Source organism: Andrographis paniculata, unplaced genomic scaffold (assembly GCF_009805555.1).
Source record: "Andrographis paniculata isolate CXL003 unplaced genomic scaffold, ASM980555v1 Contig59END, whole genome shotgun sequence".
Lineage (NCBI taxonomy): Eukaryota > Viridiplantae > Streptophyta > Magnoliopsida > Lamiales > Acanthaceae > Andrographis > Andrographis paniculata.
The window spans coordinates 4,217,964-4,229,576 of NW_026137594.1; the positions used below are offsets into that span (position 1 = coordinate 4,217,964).

At 31.8% G+C, this 11,613-nt stretch overlaps 1 protein-coding gene across 1 annotated transcript; it reads right to left on the reverse strand.

Annotated features, from left to right (window-relative positions):
- Window positions 1-4,733: 4,733 nt before the first annotated feature.
- Window positions 4,734-9,846, reverse strand: LOC127257972 (ATP-dependent RNA helicase-like protein DB10). Its single transcript, XM_051284582.1, has 8 exons — window positions 9,600-9,846; window positions 8,802-9,154; window positions 8,526-8,666; window positions 7,959-8,027; window positions 7,182-7,451; window positions 6,349-6,699; window positions 5,897-6,174; window positions 4,734-5,614 (listed from the first exon to the last, which is right to left on the reverse strand). Exons 2-8 carry the CDS (start codon window positions 9,108-9,110, stop codon window positions 5,035-5,037), a joined length of 1,998 nt encoding a protein of 665 aa, XP_051140539.1. The 5' UTR covers window positions 9,111-9,154; window positions 9,600-9,846; the 3' UTR covers window positions 4,734-5,034.
- Between the last annotated feature and the right edge of the window lie 1,767 nt (window positions 9,847-11,613).

The following is an 11,613-nucleotide window of genomic DNA, read 5'->3' on the forward strand; positions in this document are numbered from 1 at the left end:
TTTGATTATATTGAGACTAAAAATGATAAAAATTTTAATTGAGACAAAAAATAATGAATTTTGGTTATATTGAAATCAAAATTGATAAGATTTTTATATTGGGACCAAAATTGATGAATTTTTACTATATTGGGACAAAAATAATTTTTTCTCTAAATTTTATTTGTGGGATTTCAATTCTTGGTTCCTTTCTAAGTATTTTATTATTCATTCCATTTTATTTATAAGAGGGTATCATGATCAACCATGTATCGTGGGATTTGCATGTAATATTTATGTGTTTATATATACATAAATATATATATAGAGAGAGAGAGAGAGAGATGACTATAGGCAGGAATTATTACTATAAGAATTAGAAAAAGAATAATTAAATGGATTTCCCAAGATGTAGAATCCATAAATCGTGCAATCAATTGTGTTTTGCTATGGAATATGCATGTGATAATTTAAAGAAACAAATCTGCCAACGAAGACTTAATTGTTGCACATATATATATATATATATATTAGAGCTGGCACGACATGAAATAATTGGATTTGGGTTAAAGATTTCAATCCGATTATGTATACGGGTTGACACGAACCTGACACGATAATAAACGAATCGTGTTAGGATTGAGACTCTCAACTCGAACCCGACACGACAACCCGATTATAATATATTAATATTGATTAATATATGTATTATATATGTAAAATAATCATAATTTATTAATTTTCTCATAAATTAATTTAAACTAAGTTCAATTTTAAATAATTCAACCTAATTTACGCTCAAATCAATAAAAACTAACGTAACATGACAACACAACATAAATTTATTTAATTTGAATCAAGAAATTCGACTTAATTATGTATACGGGTCAACACGAGTCAACCCGCACCCGACACAATAATAAACTGGGTCAACACGAACCCGAAACGATAATAAACAGGTTGGGTTATGATTGAGTAATTTAACCTGTTTAAAGTATTCAACCTGATACGAACCCGACACGAATCGACCCATTGTCAGCTCTAATATATATATACATACATGCATGCATGTGTTTACAAATTAATTTCCAATCGAGATTAAAATTGATCAATCTTGATCTCTGTATTACTTTCACAATAATCTCATAAATTAATGCATAAGATGTATTTCATTACATAAATTAATCATACCCATGTGTCTAAATGTGTATTTTATTCATCAATTTTATAACAAAGTTGAAATACAATTTAAGGGGTCAAACCACATCAAAATAAATATATTATTTCAAAAAAATGAACTTGGCAATTATACCTTATGTAACGTAGTTTTTTCATTTAAATAAAAATATATGGATATATATATATTATTCAATATGTCACTTATCTTACTTACATGAGGTTATATTTAAGATGTGAAAATAAAATGAAGTTACATTGTTGACAAACTAATAAAATTTTTTACTTTGGAAGAAAATAAAAGCCATTGAATGCGGCATGGGATGTGGTAAATTGTTGACTTGGATCATGCAAATTATTCTATTAATCAATTGATCGGAATTTATAATTCAATTTTATATTTTTTTATAATTTTATATGTATATGTGACTATATAATACAGCATCCACATGTGATGTGATGATTGCATAATAATTAATTTGCATCTCTAAATATAAATATTTTTTTAGCCTGTGGGCTTAACAAAGTAAATGTGAATTTATATATATATATATATATATATATAGAGAGAGAGAGAGGTAAAATTGTTTATAATTCCCGAAATTCAGCGTAAAATCTTCTTATATTTTAAAAATTGCATGGTACTCTTTATATTTTAAGAAACGTTGCATGAAACCCTACCACCATGAAAAGATGATTTCATATCTATATATTTTGCATGGCGGGAGGAGGGGAGTTTCATGCAATGTTTTTGAAAGTATAAGAAAGCGTCATGTAATTTTTTAAAAGTAAAATGGGTATTTATGCTAAGTTTCGAAACCATATAATGGTTTCATGCAATATTTTTTCAAGTATAAGGCGGCGTTATGCAATTTTTAATGTAGATAGAGAGATTTATGTTGAGTTTAGAAACTACAAATTTTGCCTGATTAATTATTTGTGTGTAAGTGAGATATTTGTGTGGATCAAATTTGATTTAATTGACGGGTGATGATGATTAAATTAAAGAATTCAAAGACAGGATCTATGTTAGCCTTGGAATTATGTAATAATGGATACATTTATTGTAGGCATAGTGTAGCTTGCAAGAATACTTCAATTCTGTATTTGTTATTAGGGACATGTGAATGTACATTAATTGGCTAATAACTAAAATTATATATTGATCATAATTATTGAGCTAAATTAGACTTGCAAGTCTCATCATCCACAATTCAAATAAATAAATAAATAAATAAAATCAATCAAGATGTAGTATTCTTGTTGTTATTATTTGTATATTAATTTATTCCATTTATGAGATTGTCATCAATTTTAAATAAGATCTTAGTCGATCGTATTGCGTTGGGCTGAACAATAACGGTGGCCCATTATCGGCCCAATATAGAATTTGTACGGAATGCACTTGCATACATTTTACCTCACGGATGATTTTACATTGTAAGTTAAAAGTAAATTTACGAATTCCTAAGGTCGTCCTTTCGATTTTGGATTTTTACCGTCATCAAGACTGTTTATAAATTTCTTCTCGACCCTTCTCTGTCATGCCTCGATTTTGGTTAAATATTTACGATGAAATAGTGTCGAAAGTTCTGCTCCAACAACAGATACCTCAAACTTCTTTGTCCTATTAATGAAAGAGGCCTGCAACAAGTAGGATTTCTATTTTTCTACTAATGCAATAGCAGCTCAGACCATCTGACGTCTATCAAACTAAGCTCTGGGCAGCCGCAAATAGGGTGGGCATGGTTCGACTATTTGCAAATATCCGAGTATTTGATATTTGAATCGAATCGAATAAATACCCGAAATCGCAAACTGTATCTAAATCGAACATTTTGATTAACCAAATTTTCAGTTAACTAAAAATATTTGCAATATTTATAAATAATTTTAACCGAACCGAAATTAAGAAAATAATATATTAAAAAATAATTAAAATTCTAATTAAATCAAAATATTTGTAAATATTCTAAATATTCGAATCAAGTAAACGAACCGAAACCGAATATGATTATTATTATAAATTTTAAAATATAATAATATAAATATGAACCGAACAAAAAAAAAAAATACTCCCTCCATCCCACCTGAAATGATACCTTTAGGTTGTGGCACTGAATTTAAGGTAATGTAATTTAGTGAGTTAAAGTAGGTAGTTTAGTGAACTAATGATGATAGTTTATATTATAAGTTTATTAATTTTTTTATATAGATAATATTGCTAATAATTTTATATATTATTTAAATTTTAATAATATTTAATACTTTTATTTTATTTTAAAATCTAATAAATTTAAATGTTTAGTAAAAAAAAATTAACAATGAAAATGTTATATAGTATTAAAATTAAATTAGTTTTAATAGGAAAAGTTTTATATTGTGTTTTATATTTTCTGTGTAATAAACTTTAATTATTTAACTTATAATTTTAACATAATCGTATTATTTCAAATTTAATAATAAAAATACAATATCAAATCATAACTATGAAATCATTTCAGCGACAATTTTAACACAACATAATAAACCATTCCATATTTGATAATAAAAACATAATTTCAACAATAATAAAACTAGAAAAAATCATTCTAACCATAATTTTAACATAATAAGTTGTTTCAAATTTGATAATAACAAAATTATACAGCATCAATTGTAGCAAAAAGATACCGGATAGAGTATAACAAATCACAAATACAACATCAACCAGTCAATTGCAGTAACAAAAAAAAAAACAATCTGGATGTGAAATTCTGTCAAATACTCCCCAAATTTTGATTTCCCTCCTAATAGTTTCCCGCCAAAATTACATATGTTGTAAACTACACCAAGGGGACCATAAAAAATTTAACCTTTGCACTGCCATTCACAAAAAAATACAGAAAGATTAGTCAAGATGCAATAGAGTAGAGAATGGATAAAAAGACAATCTAGTGGTCTCGGAATCAAAGTCTATTACTCCTCCCTTCGACATCCTCGGCAGCGAGGTGGTGGCGGCTGACCAAGACCCATAAAAAATCGGATTAGGGGGGTTAGAATCCATGGCGAAATCGACTACGGCTTTCATTATGAATGAAGAAGAATTGCGAAGTTGACTAGAGCTTTTGTTGGGGGAGGAAAAAGAATTGCAAAGCTGTTAGAATTTGTATGATTTAATTATTTGTTTTAATCATATTATGGGTTTGGGTGAGTTTGTTTATTTATATATTGAAAATAAAATATTTTATATTAATAATTGAATAAGATAATTAATTTTAATGATTATTGTTAATTATGTTTTGATTTGATAAGCTTTACTTAAAAATAAAAAAGAATCATTTAAGGTGGGACAACAAAAAAAATGAAATAGTATCATTTCATATGGGACGGAGAGAGTATAAAAAACCGAAATCGAACTGAACAAATATCAAATATGCAATATTTATATCCGAACAAAATTTGCTCCGTTAACCAAAAATTCGGTTCGATTTTTTTTTCCACCCCTAGCCGCAAACCCTTTCCGGCAACGGCAACGGCAACCTGAGAAATACGACAACAAACGCATGCAGCAACCAAGTTGGAAACACTACAAAAAATTACTTGGTAGGTAGGTAGTAAAATGTTGCAATAATAGGTAGGATCCTTCAGGGATACAAATCATAATTCGAGATGACACATTAATAATAATAAGGTACTAGTAGAGATGTACTAGTGACAAATGATGTATATCCTTACTCCATAGTCTGCAATGCTACAACAAAAAATCAACATCGACATAACAGGCTGACTCTGGCCGTCTGATCAGGATCTCAACCATTTGGGTGATGCCATCCCATCATATCAATCATTCATTCTTCATTTCACTTTTTCTTAATTAACCAAATCCAATCCAATCAATCAATAATCCCGGGAGGGGCGGCTCTTATCCATCATAATAGAAGATTCATGGAAGCCGCCGCTCCGTCTAGGAACCGGGCTACGGCTGCGGTGTCGATCACCCCATCCTCCTCCTCCTCCTCTATGAGGAGGACTCCTGCTGCGGCTCCGGCTTTTGCCTCCTTTCATGCTATCATGGAAGCTTCCATTTACACTTCCACCAACACCCATACCAACATGGGATGATGATGAAGGTGGGGGCATACCCCAACTGCCACCGCCGCCTCTTCCTCCTCCAATCCTGCCATTGTTGTAAGAATCATAGCGGCCCCCACCACGCCCTCCTCCATCACGCCCACCGGGGCCTGAACCCCATCGTTTTGCCCTTCCCATCCCAGCCCCACGTGAGGCCATGTCACGAACTTCAGCAGGAACACGTTGATTGGCTCCTTCCAAAACTTTGACGAGGTCAGATGCATGCCTCATGTCCTGGTCGCACAGGAATGTGTAAGCCAGTCCTGTGGCACCAGCACGCCCAGTTCTACCAATTCTGTGAACGTAGTCCTCTATTCCAGTTGGGAAGTCGTAGTTTATAACCACCCTGTTATGACAGAGAACCACTGAATGAGATGAAGTAACAATATACGCAACCACTTTCTCTAAGCTGTGAAACTTGGAATGCTATACTGCAAACAACTCATCTAAACAATGTATAGTATATATGATTGCAATCAAGTGGAGAAATATATAGTCGTATGTCTGTCTCATTTGGCTTGCACTACTACTATTATATAGTTGTTCACTTAGATTCTGGCTAAGGATAAAAAGCATTCATACTTGATCATATGTTACGAGATGAGATGATTTAAAAGTAATAACCAACCTGATATCCTTGATGTCGAGACCACGTGCAGCAACATCAGTGGCCACAAGCACTGGGGACCTTCCAGATCGAAACTGGTTCAATACATAGTCCCTTTCACCCTGAGATTTATCTCCATGGATAGCAGCAGCTCCAAATTGCCGGGTTAGATGACCTGCAAGTTGGTCACACATTTTCTTCGTAGAGCAGAAAATGATTATCTTTGAACCCGGATCTTGAGTTCTTAATATCTGCTCCAGGCGCCTGCGCTTGTCCATAGACGATAGCACTTCAATATGCTGTGGCACAGGGTAAGCATTAGCAGAAGTCCGTATCGCAAAAAAATTGTGAACATATCAATAAAAGTCAATATGGTGAAAACTATGAAAACATATTTCCCATAGTGTACTGTTTAGTGGAGGATAATCATCAATAAACAATCAAAATCCAGTAGTAATCATTTGAAAACACACCTGGGTTATGGCTTTGTTTGCAACAAGCTCATCAACATTTCCAATATTAACTTGAACAGGATTGACTAGTAAATCAGCCGCAATTTTTCGCACCTCCTTTGGCCATGTTGCAGTGTACATTAGGGTTTGCCTACGAGAGGGCACCTCCTTCACAATTTTCCTTATCTGAGGTTCAAAACCCATATCCAGCATCCTATCTGCCTCATCTAAAACCAAGTATGAAACTTGGTGTAGGCTAACTCTCCTCATCTCCAGAATATCATTTAAACGACCAGGTGTAGCCACAACAATATCTACACCCCGATCAAGATCTTTTAGCTGAGGACCTTTAGGAGCCCCTCCATACAAACACTTCATCAAACAAAGATTTAAATCAAATCAGCAAAATACACTTGAGGAACTTGGAAAAGATTATTGCAAGGGCATATTAAAGACTAGTAACAACTAGAGAGACAATACAAGACAGTTTGGACACTCTATTGTTACCAAAGCTTGTAATTTCAGTATTTATTAAGCTATAGAAGGAAAGGAATATACTTCCAAAAAAATGCAAAAGGGCTTAAATACCAAGAAAACAACTAAATCATCTGGGCATTTACTGATGGAAAGAATAGCCTGCCATCACATTTGAACTTGCAGGAGCAAATATATGATGACCTTAGAATTTTGACCCAAAATATTCTCTGCAACACCAACCCTCTTAACAACATGAACTATTGAACTGCCATAATTATTGAAAATATGGATATTTGTTTTAAGTAAATTGTATAAAGCATATACATACTAAAATAAAAAGATTGCATAGGAAGAATATGGATATGAAGAAGTTGTACCGTGCAAGATATCCTAGAAGATCTTCCAAACTTGACAGCTTCATCCTGTATCTGAGTTGCCAACTCTCTTGTTGGAGACAGTACCAAGACTGTGGGTCCTAATTTTGGATTATTACGATGTTGCTTCAGATGCATAAAACCCGGAACTAAGTAACCCAGTGTCTTCCCAGATCCTGTCTTGGCAATGGCCACTATATCACGACCTTGTAGAGCAATTGGCCAGGACTGAGCCTGTATTGGAGTAGGAGCGGAAAATCCGGCATATTGAACCTGTAAAATGTAACAGAAACCCACAACCTCGTAAGCACACCAGCACTCCAAAAGTTCTGATTGATTTCTTTTGGATTTATTCAAGTGGCCAAGGAAAGAAGAAGCATCATCCTCCATGAAGTAAGGCACTGCTTGCAGAAGCAAGCAATTGTAGGAGGACGCCTCTTCTTCTATTCAGACTAAGGGGCAGACTGAATCGCAACAACAGAAGTCCCAGTCCATCTTGGATGATTCTGAAAGCCCCTCAGATATATTGGTCCACCAAAAATGGCTCCAAAAACATGCAAGGAAACCCCCAGAGGAGGGCAGCACAGCGTACGACATTTAGCTCCTCCTGGAGCAAATATCGCACCTGCGACAAAAAAGTTCATATGGAAAAGTTGAGCATGAGCCACAGTGGACCTCAATTGCTATTTTTAGAATCATGGTAAAGTGTAATTTGATGCAATTCACCTAATAATTTATAGTTATATCACATGGGATTACGCACAGCAATACATTCCTTACCTCCCTTAGAATTTCTGAAGGGAAACCAGTGACTTCAAATGATGTGAGAGGTTGAGGAACATTATCTCCCTACCACAACATAAAAACAAAACATAAAATGAGTTTAAATTCACAATAACTTAGAAATAAAAAGTAGAAACTTGCGGAAGTAACATAACAGTTGCAGATAAGAAGGGGAAAAGGTGCAGAGGAAAGTAAATGATCTACACAGTGAATAGAAACTATGCCCAAGTTTCAAACAACCATACAGCACAACAAGTCAAAAAGAATGGAGAAACATCTGATCTTCCAGGATCATAATTCGTAATTTCCATGTAAACCGCTGCATGTTCAATTACTCCAAAAAACCAAACCAGCATAATCAGAAAATTAACAAGCAAAGCGAAACTACATTCCTTGTTCAGCATTTGAGGATTCGGACATATTAGGTTACATGTAATCATGTATTAGAATTGAATGTTCATTTTGACAAAAAGATTAAAAGGAAAAAATCAATCAGAATAACAGAAACAGATTAAAAAGGAAAAAAGAAAAAAAAAGTGTGCATGCAATTTCATAGATGCTCACAGTTACAGAAATTTCATGCCGCCGACGATAAGCTTCAGCAGAGAAATCAGTTTCTACATCTCTGGAGGCATAAGGCCCATGCCCAGCCCTGCTTTTAATATCTGCTTCGCTGAGTGAATATTCTGATCTGCCTCTGGTGGCCTTAACATAAAGAATATAACAAAACTATATAAATTAAATCAAATGTCTTAAGAGGAATAGTTTAAATTAGTCTTGAAAGTAATGTGTTCATGTGATACAAAAAAATTACAAATATAGAAGGAATGTTTCAGATACCTCAAAATTCCCTGCATCAGAAGCAACCTTATGTGAGACACCATCAATAGCTTTGTTATATCTATCATTATCAACACCATTGTCATTGGTAAAGCCTTTGGGGGACTTCTGGACGGAAGAACTCAACAATTTATGGGAAGGTGCAATGCTTGTGTAAAGAGATGCAACAGGTCTCTCATATTGTGTTATGTTAGTCTCTGGATTCCAGAAGTAGAGATATCCAGTCTTATCATCAACCAATCCTTTCCATGGTTTAGGTAGTGTGGGATCCTCAGGGGCATAGCGTATGCCAGTAGCAGCAGCTGCCATACTTTAAGCCTCCCAACAAATAGCCTGGCAGATCTTTTATAGCCCTGGCAGATATAATATGCTTTAAGATAACATAGAAGGGTTTAAAAGAAATCTGAAAAAACCTACGTAATAAGGTGCACGGCGATGCTATTCAATATGATCATCAGCAAAATCCACAATATATATGTAGTTTTTTTCCAACAAAACAGCAGAAAAACTTGCCCAAGAAATAAAACACCACAAGGACACATGAAACCATTTTATCGGAAATACGAACAATCAGATACAGCCTAAATTCTAAGCATATTACCTACAGCAAGCGCCGCCTAAATGACGAAATAAATCACATGAATCAAATGCCAGAAAAACCAAAATAATCACTTTCAAAATTTCCGATCTGAAACCCTAGACAAACTCAATATCTATTCACGCCGAAATAACACGAAAATTCTCAAAAATTCACCGTAGATCTAAATAATCAACGAAGAGCATAAACAAACAACCAACCAAACAGAAGTTTAGGGCAAATTCGAAGAAATTTGCCAAGAATCTCCTCTTCCCTTTTTTTCGGAATAAATTTGGTACACAAGGAAAAAAGCTCTTCCACTCCGCCGCGCTCTCTCTCTTTCTCTCTCTCCTCTCTCTCGTAACCGACCTCGCAGATGTATGTGTATATATGTAGAGGGAGAGGGAGAAGGAGGCGACGGAGATCTACGCTTCCGAAAGCCCAGAAGCGTAGGCGAGCAACAAATGAGAGGGCAGGAGATATTTAGAGCAATTCAATTTATATTACCAAATAATAATAATAATAATAATTAATTAATTAAACACGAGTTTGTGGAGATGTTTCTGTAATTCAATTTTTAAAATTTTATTTAATTTTGTATTTATTAAAAATAAATATTTTCTTTTTTTTTATAAACTGTCGTATTAAATATTATTTTAATATTTTTTAAAAATTTTGTTGAATTTAAATTGTATTTAATCTACAGTTTTAAAAGCTAGAGGTATTCGATCAATTTTTTGAAATTTTATAGTATCTAATAATCTATAAATTTTAAAAATTAGTTGATTTTATTAATTTTAAGTAGATATTTTGATAAATTCTTATTATTATTATTATTATTATTATTATAACATAGTCGCATTTGGCTCGCGTGGATTGACTCGTTTAAGTCTGCATTTTAATCAGCCTAAAATATTAAAATTCAACCATAAGTGTGGAGGGTCAATTCGACCGACTTAACTCATTTTGACAGCTCTACTCGCTACCTTTAGTATATCATTGTGGAAGTAGGCCAATATTTTTATTGGCAAATAGAAAAATGTGTTTAAAAAATGTGTAAAAAACACACTATTAATTTTTTTTAAAAAAAACAAAAAACTATATTTATTTTCTTAAACTAGTTTTCGAATAAAACTGTTAGAAACAAAAAATTGTTCGTGTAATATATTAATTCAAGTTTATTTTAATAATATAATTAATCTCATAAATTCGAATAATTTCAATATTTCAGAATAATAATAAAAATTATATAATATTTTTACAAATTATATAAATAAACAGTTTTAAATTAAAATAAAATATTGTATAATATATATTATTTATATATTATTAGACAATAAAAACATATAAAAATAAATAATTATTATAAATTTGTAAAATTGTAAGGTAATGGAGCTGAGGTGATGATGCTATAGCGAATGTTAAAAAAAAAGAAGTTTGAATGTTGATGTGTATATGGTGTGGATGAGAGATATAAAAAATTGTATAATAATATTTATTAATATTATTATAATATTTTAAATAAATTGTTGTGAATTCTATAAAATAGTAAATGTAATGTATTAAAGGTAATTACTATGAACGACGATAAATAAAATAATTTGAATATTGAAATAAATATTATCCATTGCTCTTGCAACAATAAATTAAAAGCAATAAATTTATTTAAAAAGCAATATTCTACTCTACATGAAAATAGTAAACTGTACCATTAAAAAAAATTAATAAATAATAAATAAATAAAATCTCAAGGATGATTTATATCAGTGAAATTTTATTGGGTAAATTTACATATTTTTTTTTAAAATTAATCATAATTACTAAATGGTGACACAAATTGTAATTAGTAGAGGGTGACATAAATTGTAATTAATCGGAATTAGTAAAGGATGACATAAATTGTAATTAATCGTAATTTTAATTAAATAGTAAAGACATAAATATAATTTATTAGCCACTAAATTTCCACATAAAAAATTGTAATTTAAATTTGAGTCTTAAATTGGAGTTTGACTCTTGAAATGCTGGTCTTTAGTACAATATTTATAATGATCAATTATGAATATTATATCCCACTTTTATTTTTATTTTATTTTTTTCTAATTTTAAGAAAATCAAACCATATAATAAAAAATATGATATTGTTTTCCTCCCATTATAATAATTTTGTAGTAAGACATGAAAAATAATATTTTGTATTAATTATTAATTTTTTGCTAGTGAATAAAATTTATC

Bases quoted from the DNA above. Each gene is read 5' to 3' on its own strand.
- LOC127257972 (XM_051284582.1), bottom strand. From the start codon at position 9,110: ATGGCAGCTGCTGCTACTGGCATACGCTATGCCCCTGAGGATCCCACA. The intron at 8,667-8,801 runs GTATCTGAAACA...CTTTATGTTAAG, and splicing joins CTGATGCAGGGAATTTTGAG to GCCACCAGAGGCAGATCAGA. The intron at 8,028-8,525 runs GTGAGCATCTAT...ATGTTGTGGTAG, and splicing joins GGCATGAAATTTCTGTAACT to GGAGATAATGTTCCTCAACC.